Genomic DNA, 21114 nt, shown 5'->3' with positions numbered 1-21114 from the left:
GTTAAACATCAGCTGTTTGGCAGAGGTGGAGTCATGCAGGAAAAGGCTAATCTCACTCTCTCCTACATGAACGGAGAGGCAGGAAATGGGACAGTGTTTGTTACAGTACCACTTTTCTTCCAGTTGTCTGTTCTGTTCGCAGTTTCAGGCTTATTCTATATGCTTTTGGATGAGAACAAGTGGAATATCGCACTAAACCGATAAATCAAGGTCTGTGTGTTCAGTACTGATTGTACGGATTTGTTTGTTTGTTTTCAGATTGCAATGCACAAGTCCACAAAGGCTGCAGAGAGAGTCTTCCTGTTTGTGCCAAAGTCAAAATGAAGGTAATCCATTGTCTTTTATCTTGGTTTGCATATGACTGTCATTAACCTACTTTTGCAGATTTCGTGTTTCTTAGCTAATTATTGTCAGTTTTATGACCAGAACTGTAGGAAAAATGAGTAAAAGGAAAGTTTACCCCAAGTTGCACAATCTGTTAGTATGTCACTGTTTGTGGATCTCAAAACTATGATACGTGTATTAATTAATAATGACAGAATGTTCACTTTTTAGTGAATTCTTTAAGCTATAAAGGTTAAAGACTCTATTCAAATATTTCTTTCAGCAGCAGAAACAGCAGCAGACGGTTCCAGATTCTGCGCTGACACCTGGTGTTACGCTTAGAAGTAAAAGTAAAGTCCTTATATAATCATGCATTTCTTCTTTTTTATGTATTTCTACTTTATTTCAAAAATCTGTGTAATCTTGTTAATATGTTTAGCCCTGCCAGCACGGGAACGTCCGTGGTCCGCCATCTCTATTCCCGATGATCAACCCGCTCCTCTCGCCCCTCCTCGGAAAAGCCCCAGCAGTATCATGTCTTTCAACAGCAACCCTCTGTCCAAGAGCATGTCCATTAATAACATCGCAGGGTCAGTGCCAATGCTAGCTGATAACATACAGATGTTTTTAGATTTAATATTGTAATTGCTCCTAAATCAGTTTTGCACCATTTTAAATATCTTCGCATTATCACAATAAAACCAATACGACATTAAAAGATGGAGTATATAATATAGTATATAATATGGAGTATATTATCTTCTGCTCTTTGCACATTTAGACAAATGGAAGACCCTCCGCTAAAGAGTCTGAAGTTTTTGTCCCAGTCGACCGACTCTCTTCACAAGACCAGTAAAGTCAGTGAGTCAACAGAATCTCTTACCGATGAGGGTAAGTCTCTTCTTCTCGTACTCATTACCAGTAAAATATACACCTGTCCTGGGTCCAATTAAATTATGAAGTATTTTATTAATCGTTCAGAGTGTGGTTGTGTATAATAATAATAATTATTTTTTTTATTTTATTTTATTTTTTTTTACAATTGTAAATATATTACTTTTATCATTTTATCTACACTTATCTAGATTTTTTAATGTAATTTTATTTTATTTAGTTTTTTTTTTTTTTTTTTTGGAAAGATTTTTTTCTTTTTTTAATTTACGAAAGGTTTAAATTTCAAACGAATGCTGTTCTCTTGAACTTTCTATTAATTAAAGAATCCTAAAAAAAAAAGTATTACATTTAAATAAATGTTAAGTGTCTTAACTGTTTTCAGAGTTTGGCATCATAAGAATAAATTATAGTTTCAGTAAAATCGTAAAAAAAATAAAATAAAAAATAAATAAATAAATACAAATTATTTTAGTTATTTTAAATTAATATTTTGCAATTTTCTGTTTTTACTGTATTTTTGATAATATAAATGCAGCCTTGGTGAGCATAAAAAGTATATTTGTATCAATAGCCAACAATACATTGAATGGATCAAAATTATTGATTTTTCTTTAATGCCAAAAATCATTAGGATATTAAGTATTTTTGTAAATTTCCTACCGTAAATATATCAAATATATAAAAACTTAATTTTGGATTAGTAATATGCATTGCTAGGAATTTCATTTGGACAACTTTAAAGGCGATTTTCTCAATATTTAGATTTTTTTTTTTTTTTGCACCCTCAGATTCCAGATTTTCAAATAGTTGTATCTTGGTATGTCCTAACAAACCATGCATCAATGGAAAGCTTATTTATTCAGCTTTTAGATTGTTTATAAATGTATTAAAAAAGACCCTTATGACTGGTTTTGTGGTCTGGGATTACATTTACGATTGATTGCCATTCACTGTATATAAACAAAAACAAGCATATAGACTAGACAGCAGCGTCATTTTAATCATTTTGAATGGCAGGTACAGAGATGATGGACAGTCAGTTGATGGGAGAATTTGAAGCTGATGCCAAAGAGCTGGAAGCAGATTCTTGGATCTTTACGGTGGACAAGAAATTCCTGAAACAGCTTAAAAAGGATGTTATCAAGAGGCAAGATGTCATCTACGGTAAGAGTCACATCAGGCCCTCCTAAGAAGCTTCTGCTTTCACTTTCAAACTTTGTGAGAAAAGTTCTGAAACTGCTGAATGAGGTCACTGACTTGTAAGGTCATGTGATGAAGTTCTTGCCTTCTGTCATTATCAGAGCTCATCCAGACAGAAATGCACCACGTGAGGACCTTGAAGATCATGGCTGATGTTTACAGTAAAGGGCTACTGAGAGAAGTTCAACTGGAGGTTCAGACTGTAGAGAAGATGTTTCCTATGTTAGATGACGTTCTGGACTTGCACACACAGTTCTTTTCACAGCTGCTTGAAAGAAAGAAAGAGTCAACGAGCCAGGAGGAGGGCGGCTTTGTCATCCGAAAGATTGGTGACTTGCTAGTCTCTCAGGTAAGTGGTGGTTGAACATTGAGAGAATGTCTCTAAATCTGTAGAAATGCATTGGTTTGCAATATCTGGAACATTTAGTATAAGTAATGTCAAAATTGTCCACTGTTTATTCCTCCATAGTTCTCAGGTTCCAGCGCTGAGAGAATGAAGAAGGTCTATGGGAAGTTTTGCAGCAGACACAATGAAGCTGTGAACTTCTACAAGGAGCTTCAAACCAAAGACAAACGTTTTCAGGCTTTCATCAAGGTAGCCATCTTTCACCAATTTCTCATAGTAAAAAAATGTAGTCTGTAAAAGAAACTTAGTGTTTATTCTTTTCCTCCTTTTGCTTCCTGCTCAAGACTCTAAAATGGAACCAGTCCCATGTTTCACATCTGTTTCTGTTTTCCAGAAAAAGATGAGCAGCCCTGTTGTCCGACGCCTAAGCATTCCTGAGTGTATATTGTTAGTCACACAACGAATAACAAAGTATCCCGTCTTACTACAGAGAATATTGCAGCACACAAAAGGTATGACCAGTTACTATATTAGTTAGGCTATTTCAATACCCTTGAACTCATTTGCAGTGCTCCAGGTAATATTCTGATATATATCATGACAGAAAATGAGGAGGACCATGCAGATGTAACCCAAAGTCTGAAATTAGTGAAGGAGGTGATTGCCGCCGTAGACAATAAAGTGAATGAGCATGAGAAGAAAAAGAGGCTAAAGGAAGTGTACAGCCGGACGGACAGCAAGTCCATCATGAGGATGAAAAGCGGGCAGATGTTTGCCAGAGAGGATCTGTTACGTGGGCAGAAGTTAATTCACGATGGGCCGCTACAGCTGAAGAATTCAGCAGGCAGACTCAAAGGTGAGAACCAGTGCAGTGGGTTCATTGGTGAATAAACCGCATAGCAACACCCTGGCAACCGTGTAATAACAACATTTAAAAGACCATCAGAACACATTAGCAACCGCATAGCAACACCATGGCAACCATTTAACAACAACATGTAAAAGATACTCAAAACACATTAGTAACAGCATAGCAACACCCTGGCAACCATGTAACAACAACATGTAAAAGACCATCAAAACACGTTAGCAACCACATAGCAACACCCTGGCACCCATGTAACAACGTCATTTAAAAGGCCATCAAAACACACGAGCAGCCGCATAGCAACACCCTGGCAACCATGTAATATCAACATGTAAAAGATATTCAGAACGCATTAACAACAGCATAGCAACACCCTGGAAACCATGTAACAACAACATGTAAAAGACCATCAGAACACATTGGCAATCGCACAGCATCACCCTGGCAACTATGTAACAACAACATGTAAAAAAAAAAACTCAGAACACATTATTAATTGCATAGCAACACCCTGGCAACCATGTAACACTAACATGTAAAAGACACTCAGAGCACATTACCAACTACATAGCAACAGTCAGGCAAGCATGTAGCAACAACATGTAAAAGACCATCAGAACACATTACCAACTGCATAGCAACACCCTGACAACCATGTAACAACATGTAGAAAACACTCAAAACACATTTACAACAGCATAGCAACACCCTGGCAACCATGTAACAACAAAATGTAAAAGAGCACCAAAACACATTAGCAACCACATTGCAACACCCTAGCAACCATATAAAACAACATGTAAAAGACCATCAGAACACATTACCAGCCACATAGCAACACCCTGGGAACCATGTAACGAATTGTAGAAAACACTCAAACACATTTTCAACAGCATAGCAACACCCTGGCAACCATGTAACAACAACATGTAAAAGACACACACAACACATTACCAACCACATAGCAACACCCTGGCAACCATATAACAACAACATGTAAAAGATAACCTTATAGCAGCTGCATAGCAACACCCTGGCAACTACTCATAAAACCCTAGCAACCACATAACAATGACATGATAAAAGACATTCAGAACACCTTACCGATCACATAGTTCCCTGGCAATGAAACCCTGATAACCATATAACAGGAACAAGCTAAAAATCCCTCAGAACACCTTAGCAACAATATGGCAACAACCTGACAACCACCCACAACACTGTAGCAACAGCAAAACGAAAACAAACTAAACACTTTAGCACCTGCAGAACAACAGCATGCAACACCTTGAAATTGTGGAGTTTTGCCTCACACATTTGATTCAGAAAATGTAGAAACCTATTTTTACATTTAAGATGCAGGATATTGATAAACTGCCTTGACATTTGCTGACAAAATAAAGTCATGTCTATCACCATAGCAACATACGCCCACACTAACACAAACAGGGCCGTTTTTTTAATCTGATGTGTTCTTCTCCAGATGTCCAGGCTCTGCTGCTGAGGGATGTGATTGTGTTTCTACAGGAGAAAGATCAGAAGTACATATTCGCATCCTTGGTATGTTTATCATTACACCTCCGCCTGTGACTCCAAGAACAGTGTTTCTCAACAATACATGTTTACTATACACGTTCTTGGTTGGATGCTGGAATCCTATAATGTGTAATGCAGTGGTGTGCAGTGTTCTGAAAGGAGGAGGCAAAGTCCTCAGGCTTTTTTTTTTTTTTTTCTCAAATTTAAATTCATGTTTCAGTCTACTTACATTTATCTCTATCACTATCTATCTATCTATCTATCTGTATATATATATATATATATATATATATATATATATATATTATTTATTTATATGAACAGTGTAATATGAATGTCATCCAGTTAAGTGTTTTTAAGCATTTTACATTTATTTAAAAATAATAACTCATATTCTTCCCATTAAGATTCACGAGTGTAACTTTACCTGCTGGTGTTGCTGTTGGACAGTGTTTCTTTAGAAAAATGAGTGATTTATACACTTTACAAAGTTATGATTGTAATATTGGCATTGTTTTATTTTTCCACCACAAATTTTTCTTCTCATCAATGTTTTGAGGAGACACTTCCTCTCTTGCCTCCTCTGAGGAAACACCCCTGGTATAATGTCTCCAGTGCTGGTTTTCATAGGAACCTTGGCATATGAAAGTCTTTGGCACTTTGTTTTTGTGTGTCCCATCTCATCTTCTTGTTCTCCACTCTCAGGACCAGCGCTCCACTGTCATCTCCCTGCAGAAACTCATCGTGAGGGAAGTAGCCAATGAGGAGAAAGGACTGTTCCTGATAACGGCCGGCATCGAGAAGCCTGAGATGGTAGAAGTGTACACCAGCTCTAAGGAAGAGAGGAACACGTGGATGCAGCTCATTCAGGAGGCTATGCAGTCAATGTGAGTCTCTATTTCTCATTTTATGGTAGTCAACATTTGAAGTGGATCAAAGAAGTTCATCAAAGTTGTCCTAAAAACAAAACAATACCCGTTCTTAGGACAACTTTGAACTTTTTTGATCCACTTTAAATGTTGACCTCTGTATATACAAGAAGGAGGGAAACACAATATATTGTTAGATAACTGATATGTTTTTTATTTATCGGCCAATAATACATCCAGTGTTTATATTTTTACACCTTTTCCTTCATTTTACGCTCACTTAAATGTAATTTTTAAAACCTAAAAACAACAGCTAAATTGTAATCTTTAGCAAATTTTAAAATGAATATATATATTTTCAAACATTCCAATGTTTTTCAGTGGTTTTATGTTTAATTTATCTTGATAAAATAGCATAAATTATTGTCAGCTTAACATAATTGACAAAAGGTACTTAAAACATCACAATTTGTGAGAGCTGGTAGTCTTTCTTTACAGACTCTCGATTTCCTCCAGGGAGGGAGATGATGATGAAGGTGTGCCTAGTGAAAACGAAGAGGACAGAAGACTTCAAGAAATCAAAGTCAAGGAGTTGAGAGGTACCAAATTCCATTTTTCCTTTTCTGGCTTAAAGGAGAAGTCCACTCCCAGAGCAACAATTTACAGATAATGTACTCACGCCCTTGTCATCCAAGATGTTCATGTTTTCCTTTCTTCAGTTGTAAAGAAATTATATTTTTTGAGGAAAACGTTTCAGGATTTTTCTTCATATAATTGACTGCTATGGTGCCTTGAATTTGAACCTCCAAAATGCAGTTTAAATGCGGCTTCAAACAATCCCAAATGTGGTTGTAAACAATCCCAGCCGAGGAAGAAGGGTCTTATGTAGTGAAACGATTGGTTATTTTCATAAAAATAATACAATGTATATACTTTTTAATGTCAAACTCTCGTCTTGTCTTACTTTCCCTGAAGTCTGTGTATTCTAGCTCAAGACAGTTAGGGTATGTCGAAAAACTCCAATCGTATTTTCTCCCTCAACTTCAAAATCGTCCTATATCGCTGTTCAGACCTTAGGGGTGTTTGATCTTCTTTGCATGTTCACTTCTTTGCATGTGCAGCAATGTAGGTGCAATGATTTTGAAATTATTTTTGAATTTGAGGGAGAAAATATGGTCTGAGTTTTTCGACATACTCTAACTGTCTTGAACCAGAATACACAGAGCTCAGGGAGAGTAAGACAAGACAAGCATTTAAGATTGTATTATTTTTATGAAAATAACTGATCATTTTGCTAGATAAGACCCTTCTTCCTCGGCTGGGATCATTTACAACCGCATCTGGGATCGTTTGAAGCTGCATTTAAACTGCATTTTGGAAGTTCAAACTCAGGGCACCATATGGAGAAAAATCCTGAAATGTTTCCCTCAAAAAAAACACAATTTCTTTACGACTGAAGAAAGAAAGACATGAACATCTTGGATGACAAGGGGGTGAGTAGATTATCTGTAAAGTGTTGTCCTGGAAGTGGACTTCTCCTTTAAAATGACTTTTTTGTATAGATATGGTTTGTTTTGGGTTTAGAGAAAAAATAAACTTAAAACTACGGCTGCCCTCGACTAAAGATTTTTCTAGTCATTCATTTTAAGCATTAGTCGACTATTAGTCACACGTTTATTAATAAACCATATAAAATTAATTGTATACATATCCTAGTAAGCGCACGCAAAAAAACAGCACACTGGCAGATATAATAATTATGAATTCGTCAGAGAAAAACAGTAAGGAGGCTGCATTAACATTATAATAACTTATTGATAAACTAGTGCTTTTCTTTGTTTTCATCTTAAGAGATGAAGTCGGTGACGCTGACTCGTCATCTCCGCAGTAGTGATGCGCCTGTATGTGTTTCATATGGATTACATAATCTGAGAATATTTGTTCATTTAAAAGTAGGCATTTCACTCTCTATAGATATATTTTTAATGTCTGTAAGGCAAGTATACACAGAGTTTCAAAGTTTCACGCTCGAGTTTACAGAGACCAAGACGGCAGAAATCGCATCCTGTTTGTTTTCATTATTTTACAAAAGTGCAACGTTTAGTTGTTATTCTGAGTGCACACAAATAATTGTAGTCTTTACAGATTTGAAAGATGCATTGCTTTTATCTGTATGACCAACAATGACAGAGGATTTTAAGTGCAAGTGACCGCACTTGTGCTTCCATCTGTCATGCAGCTTCCACACTCAGTACAGACACTTGAATAGCCCACATTGTTCTAGGTTAACATTAGACTGAACAGCCATGTAAAGTTGCCTCTACTTATGTATTTCATATGAAAGCCATATTTGAGGTTGATTAATGATAGGTGAGCATTTTGATGTTCTGCAAGATGTACTATATTACTACATAGATCGTCCATTAATGATCTATCTGCCGTGAACAGCATGACTCCGGCCCATTCCTGTGGATTTTTTTTTCTGCGACTAAGCAACTAATAAAATATTGGTCGACCAAGCCTCCTCTCGTCGACTACTTAAAATGAAACATGAACTTAAAACATAAAATTAAAGTCTTAAAGGGGACATCGGATGCCTATTTTCCACAAGTTGGTATGATTCTGAAGGGTCTTCATGAAATGTCTGCAGTATACTTTGGTTATAATTCCTCAATGGTCATGCAAAACAACACCTTTTTTACCTTGTCAGAAACAGCTCTGTTTCAGTGCAGGTCTCTTTAAATGATAATGAGCTACTGCTCACCCTGCCCCTTCTGTTCTGTTTTTTTTTTTCTGTCTGTATATTCAGTGGTGCATTACCATCAAAAACAAAACAAATCCACTGCGTCCTCATTAGCTCTGATGTCGGGAGGAAATGAAGACTCTTATATCTTATATCTCTTAAGACTTTAACTTCCAACTACAAAACACCTGCATTGATTACGAGACGTTGTCGCTACAGCTGCACGAGCGTGGAGACAGTGGTGGACAGCATACAACTGGCTGAGGGGTGGAAATATGCAAATATGGGATAGTCCATCAGTAGTTGTGGGCGGGGCCTGAACAGTATGATGTCATACTGCTCACAAAATCAAAACGGCTTGATAATTGGCACTATTTAGGTTTTTTAGGGATTAAAAAAAGAAGTGAATGGAGTTTTATCATTGTAGGGTGGTTGTCCACACACTGCTAAGACATGTAAACACCATGTAAAAGTGAATTTTGCATCCGATATTGCCATTTAAAAAATGTATGGAAATGGCAGAGTACAGTCTTTTGAAAATGTTTAAAATTTTTAAAAACTTGTGACTTGAATGACTGAAAAACCCATGAAAATTAGTGGCCAAAAGGTGTGCAAATGCTGCTAAAATGAATGAAGTGAATCTTAGGTTGCTCATAATGAAATGAACATCTGTATTTACAGATCAGCTACACAAGAGGGATGAGCAGATCTTGACTTTACTGGAGGAGAAAGTGAAGTTGTTCAGGGACATGTGTGACTGTGGCGTACCAGACGAGACTGGTCTTCGCAACAGAATGCTCTTCAGGGCCACACCCGACGACATCACCAAAGGAGAACCAATCATGAAGGAGGCTCTAAAGGAAGGTGAGATGACTAGTACAGTTATGTAATGCTTATTATACAAGTAAAAAAAAAACTAGTGGTGTATGTGGTTGTCTTACATACATCTGGCACTTGATATATGGGGAATATGTTTTTATGAATATTGCAATCTTAGAAGGCTGAAATGTAGAACATAATTCGGTTTTAAAATGACTCTAAGTGGAGGGTGTTAGCTACATGTTGCATCAGATTATGCGTATGGTCCCTGGCCAGTTACACAAGCCTTAATCAGAATCACATTAAATATGTGAGTCACACAGTCTCAGAAAGACCTCAGTGCTGGCTGTGGTTGTAGCAGGTACTAAATGAATAATGAAAATAATAAAACGCAATAAGTGTTTGCAAACATGATGATTTATTATTTAAATCTCAATTTTTTTTTCATTGTTAAAATACAAATGAGCCATTTAATAATTTAATTTGGTCAAATTAATAGAAATAAAAATAGAAACATTCTCAGTATGAGCTTAGACATTTTAATAGGAAATAATAACACGCAATAAATGACTGCAAAAATTATGATTTATTATTTGTAGCTATTTGTCGACATTAAAATACAGATGGATGCTGCACATTGGTAGTGGTTGAGAAGAATGTGTATGTGAAAAAATTCCCTGTGTGTTATTTTTAATATTATTTTATCATTTAAAAAATTTTAATCAGTGGGCAGACACCTATAAGTAAGCCACTGTAGGTTTATTCTCTTGCTCTGTGGTGCTATCAAAACATTGCTGTTTGTTTTGCACGTCCGACCAGCCCAGCATAGCGACAGTGGCACAGCCAATCGCATGAGTTTGGGGGTGGGGCTCTGTGTTTACTGACCAATAGCAGTTAGGGAGGTGTTTGTGAAACCTGTTTGAAAACAAATTTACTGTTAGTGACTGAAATGACATGTTTCACCTATAAGGAGGAATTCCTGAATGTGCTTTAACAAATGCAAACTTGATGTTTCTTTAAAACTACTCTAAAGTTTACTTTCATTGACAGTGGCAAAACAACAATGAAAATTAAGTAAATTATATTCCCGAACAGCATTTTAGAGTGCACTTGGCGAGAAAAATCTTGAAAGTGCTGAGAAGACACTTTGGCTTTGAATGTGGGAGTGATAGATAGTGCTTGTCACAGTTCATACAGCGAGTAGGAGTATTCATTAGAGGAATGTGGACACGGGCAGAATCGATACGTAAAGCTGATCTGAATCCGCAGGGCAGGAACAGATAATGTATTGCTTTTAATGTTGCAGGTCAAGAATGGGAAAGAGTATTGATTACTGTCTCCTCTTAGCCTTTTGTGAGCTGTTGGTGTGTTTTATTTTTCTATTAACATCAGTTGTTCCCAAGTTGAATCTCACCAAAACTCAGAAGCAAAGCGAAAAAAAAAGTAATTTACATAGCTTTTTTTTTTTTTTTAACATTGTGTTGATTTTGGGGGGAAATATGGCCCAGACATTTATTTTATTTTATGTTTTTGTTTTTGTTTTGTTTGGGTTTTTTAATGGCACTTTTTGAAGGTTTTTTTTTTTTTTTTTCAATTTTGAAGCGAAATATGGCTCAGATTTTTTAATAACTTAATTTAATTTTCTTGCACTTCATTTTAAGGTGAAATATGGTTTTTAAATCATATCATTATTGTATGTTATTTTATTTTATTTTATTATTTTATTTTGTTTTATTTTATTTTATTTTGTTTTATTTTGAACTGAAATATGGCCCAAACATGATTATTTAGTTTATTTTATTTTATTTAGTGTTTTGTTTTTTGTTTGTTTTGTTTTGTTTTGAACTGAAATATGGCCCAGATGTTTGTTTTTTGTTTTTTTTTTGTTTGTTTTGTTTTGAACTGAAATATGGCCCAGACGTGATTATTTTATTTTATTTAGTGTTTTGTTTGTTTTGTCTTGTTTTGAGCTGAAATATGGCCCAGACATGTTTATTTGAAGTGAAATATGGCCCAGACATGTTTTTAAATCATATCATTATTTTATTTTATTTTATTTTATTTTATTTTATTTTATTTTATTTTATTTTATTTTATTTTTTTGTTTTGTTTTGTTTTGTTTTGTTTTGTTTTTTTTTTTTTTTGTTTTATTTTATTTTATTTGAAGTGAAATATGGCCCAGACATGTTTTTAAATCATATCATTATTTTGTTATTTTATTTTATTTTGTTTTATGTTATTTTGTTTTGTTTTGAACTGAAATATGGCCCAGACATGTTTATTTTATTTTATTTTATTTTATTTTATTTTATTTCATTTCATTTCATTTCATGGCACTTGATTTTGAAGTGAAATATGGCTCAGACATTTATTTTATTTGTTTGTTTTGTTTTGTTTTGTTTTGTTTTGTTTTGAACTGAAATGATATATTTCTTATTTTATTTTATTGTATTTTTTTCTGTTTTGTTTTATTTTTTAATTTCTGGCTCTTCATTTTCAATTGAAATCCGGCCCAGGCACGTTTTTTGACATTTGATCTACCATTTAATTATTACTTGCGTTAATTAACATATTCCATGTTTATTTTCTGTGTGTTTGTGTGTAGTTGAGACATTACAGGTTCTGGTAAACGACAGTCTTGGAGGAGCGGTGCAGGATGGCGTATGTGCGGCGGGACCCGTGACTTTGCCACGACGGGCGGAAACCTTTGGAGGCTTTGATAGTCACCAGATGAACATCTCAAAGAGTAAAGGTGGGCGTTTTCCACGTGTGGGTGAGCATAGCAGTTCGCGTGAGAACATTTTGTGATCCCACTGGTGCACGTGGGTGTTTGTTCCAGGTGAGACTGATTGTGTTTGATCTCCTGCAGATGGAGACAGAGAGGAGATGGAAGACTCTGCAGAGCTCCGCAGGACTGAGTCAGACAGCGTTTTAAAGAAGGTACAAAAGGGTCAAGCCAGGCTGCTTTCAAAAATTGTTTGTCAGAAAGTTCATGATGAGATTTTTTTTTTCTCAGAGCATTTTTTTTATCTGCATGAAAAAAAAGGAAGCATTTAAAGTGAAAACATCATGGTTTAACCATGAGCTGAACAGAGCAAAAACAAATTTATTAATCTATTTCATGCACAAATTAAACAAAATTCCAATATAAATATAGATTATTTTTACAAAAAAAAATGTCTACATATATGTGTACAAATATTTTTTTTTGTAAAAATAATTTTTTAAAAATAATTAGAATATAATAAATGCATTTGTTGTCTATGCATATTTTATAAGTACATTATTAAAAAAGCTTTTGTTCATTCTTATTACAAGTGCTGTTCTAAGATGTGTTTCCGTTACCATCTGATTCATTAGTCATCAGTGTATCACCATATGCTCAAACCATTAAGTGCTGAGCATCAGAATATATGTCCGCTATAGCACTCATTACCTGACGTGAACTATAGGTTTACACATACATAACTGTATAGTAACTTGATAAAGATGAGGACAGTCTTAATGTGTCCTCATTAAGGCAGCAAAGTAATGTGACCTGTCATCACAGCTTCTTATTTCCGGCAGGTCCTGCAGTGCCCCATCGAAGAGCACATGGATTGCTAATTATTGATTTATATACAGTAGCCTCTTACCCAGTGTGCTGACCATGTGACTGCCTCTCTCTCCCACAGGCAAGCAACACCAACCCACTGCTTCTACTCAAGAGGAACAACGAGGTAAGTTTTTCTGTTTAGAAACAGCTTGAAGATTTGAAGATGAGGTCAAAGATGAATTGGTTGCAGTACCATGACCAGACAACCTAGCTAAATCCTTATACTTTATACTTTACAATGTATTTATACTTTCCCCCAAGCTTGTGGTTTAGTGGTCGCATGTGCAACATGAGTTTGAGTTAGGATTACATTATTTTCTGATCCAAATTATATCAGTAATAATACATGAGATTTTTATATATATATAAATAATTAGGTGATATGTTTTTTAAATATTTTATATAATAAAATACGATGAAAATAATATAATATAATAAAAATTATGTATGTAATTGTTATTCATAAATAAAATTGTTTACAATTTTTTTTAAAAGTTTCAGTCTGTATACATATATTGTTTTTATTATATTAAATTATATAATGTTTATTATATTTTATTATACATTACACATAATATAATAAAAATACTGTGTGTAATTGTTCTTCATCAATTGTTTTTACAAATTTTGAAAAATTGATTTTCAGTGTATATACATATTATTTTTATTATATTGAATTATGTAATATCATTTTTATTATATATTATACATAATATAATATAATATAATATAATATAATAATGTAATTGTTATTCTGCAAAAAAATGTTTAAAAATGTAGAAAAATGTTTTTCTGTTTATATACATATTTTATTATATTAAATTATATAATATCATTTTTATGATATTTTATTATATATTACACACAATATAACACAAATAATTTATGTAATTGTTATTCATCAAATAAAATTGTGTATTTTTGTTTTTATTTTAAATTATATAATATCATTTTATTATATATATTGTGTGTGTGTATATATATATATATATATATATTATTGTTGTTTATTGTATAATATTATTTATTGTATACATAATACATAACGAATACAATATAATAGAAAAAAATGTAATTGTAAACATTTTTTAGTTTAAAAACTTTGAATATTGATTTTCAGTGTGTAAACATTATTTTTATTATATTAAATTAAATTATTTTTAGCATATTTTATTATATATTACACATTATATATGTAATGTAGTAGTAGCAGTAGTAGTAGCAGTAGTAGTAGTAGTAGTAGTAATAATAATAATAACAATAATAATATATGTAATTGTTAAATATATTTAAATTGATCTAAAATGCGTGGATAGATAGATGCATCTAAATATATTTGTATTATATGTATTTTATGTTTTCTAATAAAAACAAAGCACATATATAAGCTATATAATTATGTAAATGTATAATATTTGCATATGCATATAAAATCATTACAAATGTGTTTGTATACTGCTATAAATATGTGTATTTTTTTCTAGATTTAATTATTTCTAAAAAGTTCAAATATAAAGTAACACAAAAGCAGACTAGCTCTCTGCATCTCAGCTTATAGAGATGTGGCCGCTTTCATTTTCTCAATCCTTTTATCCTCCCACAGCAGGTTCTTCAGAGCGTCGCTCAGCTCCATGACCTGCTGAACACATTACAGGTGAGTCATTCTCTTTTTGTCTTATTTCTCGCTCTGTGCTGTACAGGCCAGCAGCTTTCATCCACAGCACGACAGAAGGAAATGAAATTTCCAAATGCAGGGATTTATTTTGCGGGCTTGCAATCAAGCAGAGTGCATTGTGATGTATTAAGATGCACTCTGATAGATTTGTACCACTATTAAATAGGTGATTGCCTGCCTTTCCCTGGACAGGTGCTCTGTGGCCACCAGATGGGCCTGTTTCACCTGAAATTTGCTGTTGCGTATTAATATTCTTATTTCAAGGCCTTTGCAGTGTAGCAGCTTCACCTCTTTTAAAACTGCTTTCTTTGCTCACCCTCAACACAGGCTGTTGTCATCCAGCAAGACACCTTCATCGAAGACCAACGGCATGCCCTCAGCGATCGCCCCCAGCCCTCTTCGCGCCACCCATCCGTCTCGTCCCTCAACTCCTCATCGTCCTCATCCTCATCACGGCCCAGCTCACTAATCGAGCAGGAGAAACAGCGGAGTCTGGAGAAGCAGCGGCAAGAAGTCGCCAGCCTCCAAAAGCAGCAGGCCGCCCACGCCGAGGAGAGGAGGCGCAGGGAAAAAGAGTGGGAAGCGCGGGAACGGGAACTGACCCAGAGGGAGTCGCAGCTGCTGACACAAGAGGAAGAGGTGCAGAGAAGATGGAAAGATCTGGATGAGGAGAAACAGGACCTGCAGAGTAAAAAAGAAGAGTATCAGAGAGACCTGGCACGCCTCAGAGACAGCCAGAAGAGACTGGAGAGAGAACGAGAGCAAGTGCAGAGAGAAGCAGAGCAGATCAGACAAACAGAGGTGAGAAGCAAGGTCAAGGAGAGCAGGGATAGTTGATGTAACTTCTTGAATTTTAAAAAGAATATCCTAGCCACTCTTTTGGATATAAAATTGAATAGTAGGGGTGTCACAGCCAATTGGCGCTCTAGACTAGTTTTTAACCGCATATTCAAATACTCATAATAATAGTAATTTTAAGTGGTTAATTGTACTTGCACCTCAGATTTTGTACTTTTACGATGTGAGATTAATGTAAACACAGCCCACTGTTAACACACCTTCAACCTTATTGAACTTTAGGAATAATTATTTTAAGTTTAAGTGTGTGTAAGGAACTAGAAGCAAGCAGACTACAGTCATTTCTAAAGCACGCAGTGCCATCTGCTGTTCAAAACTAAGCTCAGAATCTATTCAAGAGAGAATCTCAATGCATTTGGAAAATTGCAGAATCGATCCACGAATCAATTTTTTGTGACACCCCTAGAATGAGGACTGGAGCTCCATATAATTTTACGCTGTACTACTGTTCAAGTCAATACGTTTTTTTTACATATATTTCTGAAAGTCTCTTATGCTTACAAAGGCTCTCTGTTAGCTTAAATAATTTAGACATGGTCTTGTTGAAATATAGTTGAGTATCGTCAACATAACAATAGAAACTAATCCCATATTTTGTAATAATAATACCAACATGTATTGAAAATAGCAGAGGGCCTCAGACAGAGCCTTGCAGCACTCCATGCTTTACTGGTGTTAATTAAGATGATTCGCTGTTTAAATTAACAAATTGGTAACGGTTGGACAGGTAGGATCTAAACCACCTTAAAGCATGCCCTTGAATGCTCATATGGTTTTGTAATCGATCTAATCGAGTTTGTCAGAATTTAATAATTTCTTTGGCATAAGACTCTGAAGCTTCAAAGATTCGATCCTTATGAAAGTATATCCTGGCCACTCTTTAAAGACTGGAGCTCCATATGATTTTGCGCTACTACTGTTCAAATTTAAGTATTTAAATCTTAGATGTTTACGGAGATCCTTCTATTATCTGTTGAAACCCACAATAATATGTGATGCGATCTGGGAAAACGGATGTCGCGCTGGGACATTTTCAGGAAATTCGAAAAATAGGTCGAATTTGTCAAAATTAGGTTTTCATTAAATTATTATTCTATAACATCTTGTCTATCATCTCTGAAAATATCCGAAATTCACTTGTTTAGCGCAGAAAAATAGCCATTTATTGCAGCAAGAAGAAATGTGTCTTTCTCTTATGTTAAGAACGCGCTGCTGAGGTGCTTTCCCTCACCACAAAAACAGTTAACCTATCAAAATAAACCACGTAACATATTTAGTAAAGGCGTATTAATTCACATTCTCCGCCAGTCCTGTGTAAACTACGGCACGCAAAGTTATTTATTTATTTATTTAATATTGTGAGATGGTGGAGCGCAACAACGCCGACTAAAGTACTGCAGCTTCTCACTTAACCGATATCACTCGTCTCAGTCTGCTCAATCTTGATGTCAGTGCCCAAAACGATGTTAATACGGACTATTTCACATCCAGAGATGAAGGATCAGATGATGAAGTTACTAAAGAGGAGTCGTCCGATGACAGTCTGGTTCAAGCACAGTGCGCGAACAGTTGCACTGCGCTCACTTTTACTACTAGGTAGGCTACATTATTCGTGCTGTCTAAACATTAAATGGGCGATCAAAACGATACAGTTTTGGAAAGGGCTTGAACCCAGCTTTCATATGGTTTCAAAACCTAAAAAAGTCAAATGTGTTGGGTTTTCCTAGATTGCATCACATATTTAAAATATAAGTATGCTTAATATATTTAAAGGAACACTCCACTTTAAAAAAATAAATAAATAAATAAAAAAATAGGCTCATTGTCCAACTCCCCTAGAGTTAAACAGTTAAGTTTTATCGTTTTCGAATCCATTCAGCTGGTCTACGGGTCTGGTCGAGTATATAAAACTGCAGACCGGAGATCTCCAAAATGGGGCGGGAACTCCAAAAGTGGGCAGAACCTCCAAAATGGGGCGGGGTCTCGTTACGCAAAGACTTTCTCCATTGGCTCTGGCTTCAGCCTATTGTTATTAACTTACATTTCAAAACTAAACTTTATAAAATAAACAGTCTGTAGTTGTTCTCAAATAAAATAAACTATGCCATATAAATAAATATGCTTAGTGAGAGCAGAGCCCCAAAGCTCGTGGCCAGTGGTTAATGATATAAACGGGAATCACCCACAAGCTCTCCCGCAAGCCGTCCCAGTGAGCGCAGGGGAAAGGTTTTACTCTGTCGCTTTGTTTTAAGCATCGGGGGCGTCCCGGTTCTTGAAATTCTGAGTAGTGATGCTGAATGTAACTAAAAAAGTCAAATTTTCCGGTGAGGTCCGGTTGGGGAGTTCCAAACGGCCCGACGATCTCATATCGCATAATCTTATTAACTGTTTATCTGCCACGCTATTCAGCGCCAGTCCCACCGTGCAGTCAGTTTCACTGGTTAAGGTTAGGGTAAGGTGTGGGGTAGGTTTAGGGGTTAGCATTTGTGTAGCATAGTGTAGGTAATCAACACTGCGACTGACACAACCAGTAAAATCTTTAGAATTAGCTGTGGGGCGGAGTTCGCTCTGAAGTGGATTGGGGGAAATTGCGCATGCGTGTCATGCGCCTGTCTGTCAAAGGGAGGAAACCACGCCCTATTTTGGAGCACCCACCCTGTTTTGGAGTTTCCGCCCCCATTTGGAGATCTCCAAGCTGCACTTATTTACCCCTCGGTCTCGGTCACTTTTAGCATAGCTTAGCATAGGTCATTGAATCCGATTAGATCGTTAGCATCTCGCTCAAAAATGACCTAAGAGTTTTGATATTTTTCCTATGTAAGACTTGACTCTTCTGTAGTTACATTGTGTACAAAGACGGACGAAAATAGAAAAGCTGTGATTTTCTAGGTCGATATGGCTAGGAACTATGGGCGCCTGCTGCACCCATGGTACGTTAAATAATGATTAATGTTAAAGTCTAGCGCAACCTCTGATGAGAACTGAGTTATTTTTTACCTAATAATTTGCCCAGTGTTTCATCAGCGTTTCAGTTTTCTATATAATGTGAATGGAAATATGTTGAAGGTGCATTTGTATGTCATTATTGTGTGATGGTACAGTGCTCTCACACTATGTAATGTTGATTAGTTGAGAAAATCACCAATCTTTTTCTATTCCCAAAATTACATAAGTGTTCTGTAATTATGTGAAAACAAAAGGCCTGCACATTCAATTACGTAATTGTATTCTCTTGTTTTTAACAGAGTTCCTTTTTTTCTGAAACCTCAAAATGATTTGAAACTTAATAGCACTCGCAATAACAACTTAGTTAGCAAAAAAAAGAGGTTGTGCATTTATTTTCATTTCTGCATCATCTTCTGCAGGAATCAAGGAAGAACCGAACGCCTTCCACCACGTCTGAGGACTCCTCGAAGTTCCAAAGCACTGGTTCATTGGACCGCGACCCCTCAGAAGTGGAGCTGTCCTCGTCTCCGTCTGCCAGAGACTTCCTGTCCCGCATGGACTCCAAACGCAAAGGGAAGAACCTCAATCCATTTTCCTCCAATTCAAGCCAGAAGGGCCAGAACAGCGAGGCGCAGAGCCAGATCCCCAGCCGCCTGCTACAGCTGGCCAAACCCAAGGAGAAGAAGGACAAGAAGAAGAAGAAGGGAAAAGGGCAGCAGAGCCAGACTGCAGGTAGAGTGTAGATTTTCGTCACATCACATCTGCTTGAATAGTCAGAATGAAATTCAAAGACACATTTTGCTTTCTCAATTAATCTCTAGCTTTATTGTGCACAATTCATTTGTTCATGTTACTCTATTAAATGCTTGATTTTAATAAACACGGACTTCCTCTGGTCCTAAAACATCTTTTCTGCTGATTTAATTCCACATGGGTAATGAGAAATATGAAACAAAATTATTATTCGGTGCTCTGTAATACTTAATTCTAATTAGTCAGTTACATAATTGTGTGGGCCAGTATTTTCATATAATTAATTGTTTTTCCCAGGCACCCATTTTACTCCTTAACTGTGCTAGTTGCATGTCTCTCAATGGATATTTATATATATTTTTATTTCTTTCCTTTTTCTTTCCTGTTTTTTACTTTCTTTACTTTATTTTGTATGATTAATTATTTGTTTGATATTCTCCTTATTTAATTTTACAGAGATTAACATTTTTAGTATGAAGATTTATTTAATTAAATAGATTTGTATAGATTTTTTTTATTATCCTTATTTTTTATATATAAATTACTTTTTTTCTTTTGAAGATGATTTATGAAGATTCTCTATAAATGTATTTTTTCTGTGGAGATTGATTGTTTGATTTCTTTCACATCTCACAACGATTTAAATTTCTATAGATGATACATAAATGGATCCATCTATCCATCCATCCTTTTTTGTTTTATTGAATTTTATATCGATTTTATTTTTTGTATGGAGATTATTTGATGTAATTGTTCAATTTTTTTTTTTAATTTAGAGATTTCATTTTACACAGATTTTTTTTTTTCTTTATATGATGATTTATTTCATTCTATATAAATGTATATAGATTAATATTTTATAATATTTTTTGTATGATTATTTGTTTGATTTTTCCTTTATTTATTAATTTATTTATTTAAAATAATTCTATAAATATTTTTATATTTATTGATTTTTGTGTAGAGAATTGTTTGGTTTCTTTTATATTTTTCATATTTGCATAATTTTGCGCAAGATTTAACTTTTTGTAAGAAGGTTATTTGTTTATTTATTTAATTTTACATAGATTTAATTTTTTGTATGGAGATTTAATTTTACATAGATTTAAATTTATTTAATTTTTTATGTATGTTTATATTTTTGTATGAAGATTATGATTTATCCTTAATGTATTTATTTATGTATGTATTTATTTATTTTTAAATTAAATCTTAAGTTATTATTTACTTATTTATCTATTTTGTTTTGTATAAAGATTTGTTTGGCTTCTTTTATATATTTTTTATATTTAATGTTACATAATTTTATTATAATTTAATTATAATGTTTTTATTTATTTATTTAGTTTTAAATAGGTATTTTTTGTATGGAGATTATTTTATGTAATTTACGTAGATTTCATTTTTTATAATGGTTGTGTGCTTGGTCTATTTATCTTTTCACTATTTTTTTTAATTTAGAGATTTAATTTTACAAAGATGTTATATATATATACACACACACACACACACACACACATATATATATATATATATATATATATATATGAAGATTTATGTAATTTTATATTGCTTTATATAGATGTCTATATTTTTGTATAAAGATTATTTGTTTGATATATCCTTCATTTATTTATTTATTTTCGTTTTATATAGATTTCTTTTGTATAAAGATTCTATGGTTTCTT

The 21114-nt window shown here is 34.5% G+C and overlaps 1 protein-coding gene across 9 annotated transcripts in view; it reads left to right on the top strand.

Annotated features, from left to right (window-relative positions):
• akap13 (A-kinase anchoring protein 13) overlaps nucleotides 1–21114 on the top strand; it is a 129677-nt gene that overhangs the window by 107228 nt on the left and 1335 nt on the right. For 4 of the 9 annotated variants that reach the window (XM_051100404.1, XM_051100407.1, XM_051100405.1 and 1 more), the window contains 19 exons: nucleotides 259–326; nucleotides 608–674; nucleotides 764–914; nucleotides 1106–1215; nucleotides 2236–2382; nucleotides 2520–2767; nucleotides 2888–3013; nucleotides 3159–3276; nucleotides 3369–3620; nucleotides 5116–5192; nucleotides 5874–6055; nucleotides 6536–6636; nucleotides 9462–9644; nucleotides 12205–12351; nucleotides 12469–12539; nucleotides 13274–13318; nucleotides 14798–14848; nucleotides 15197–15670; nucleotides 19093–19405. In XM_051100404.1, the coding sequence (XP_050956361.1) occupies nucleotides 259–326; nucleotides 608–674; nucleotides 764–914; nucleotides 1106–1215; nucleotides 2236–2382; nucleotides 2520–2767; nucleotides 2888–3013; nucleotides 3159–3276; nucleotides 3369–3620; nucleotides 5116–5192; nucleotides 5874–6055; nucleotides 6536–6636; nucleotides 9462–9644; nucleotides 12205–12351; nucleotides 12469–12539; nucleotides 13274–13318; nucleotides 14798–14848; nucleotides 15197–15670; nucleotides 19093–19405 (2931 nt within the window). The remainder of the gene's footprint in view (nucleotides 1–258; nucleotides 327–607; nucleotides 675–763; nucleotides 915–1105; nucleotides 1216–2235; nucleotides 2383–2519; nucleotides 2768–2887; nucleotides 3014–3158; nucleotides 3277–3368; nucleotides 3621–5115; nucleotides 5193–5873; nucleotides 6056–6535; nucleotides 6637–9461; nucleotides 9645–12204; nucleotides 12352–12468; nucleotides 12540–13273; nucleotides 13319–14797; nucleotides 14849–15196; nucleotides 15671–19092; nucleotides 19406–21114) is intronic. The other 5 variants (XM_051100402.1, XM_051100399.1, XM_051100401.1 and 2 more) reach the window with 5 other exon arrangements.

This window comes from Labeo rohita, chromosome 25, assembly GCF_022985175.1.
Source record: "Labeo rohita strain BAU-BD-2019 chromosome 25, IGBB_LRoh.1.0, whole genome shotgun sequence".
NCBI lineage: Eukaryota > Metazoa > Chordata > Actinopteri > Cypriniformes > Cyprinidae > Labeo > Labeo rohita.
This window is presented reverse-complemented; position numbering and strand designations above follow the sequence as displayed.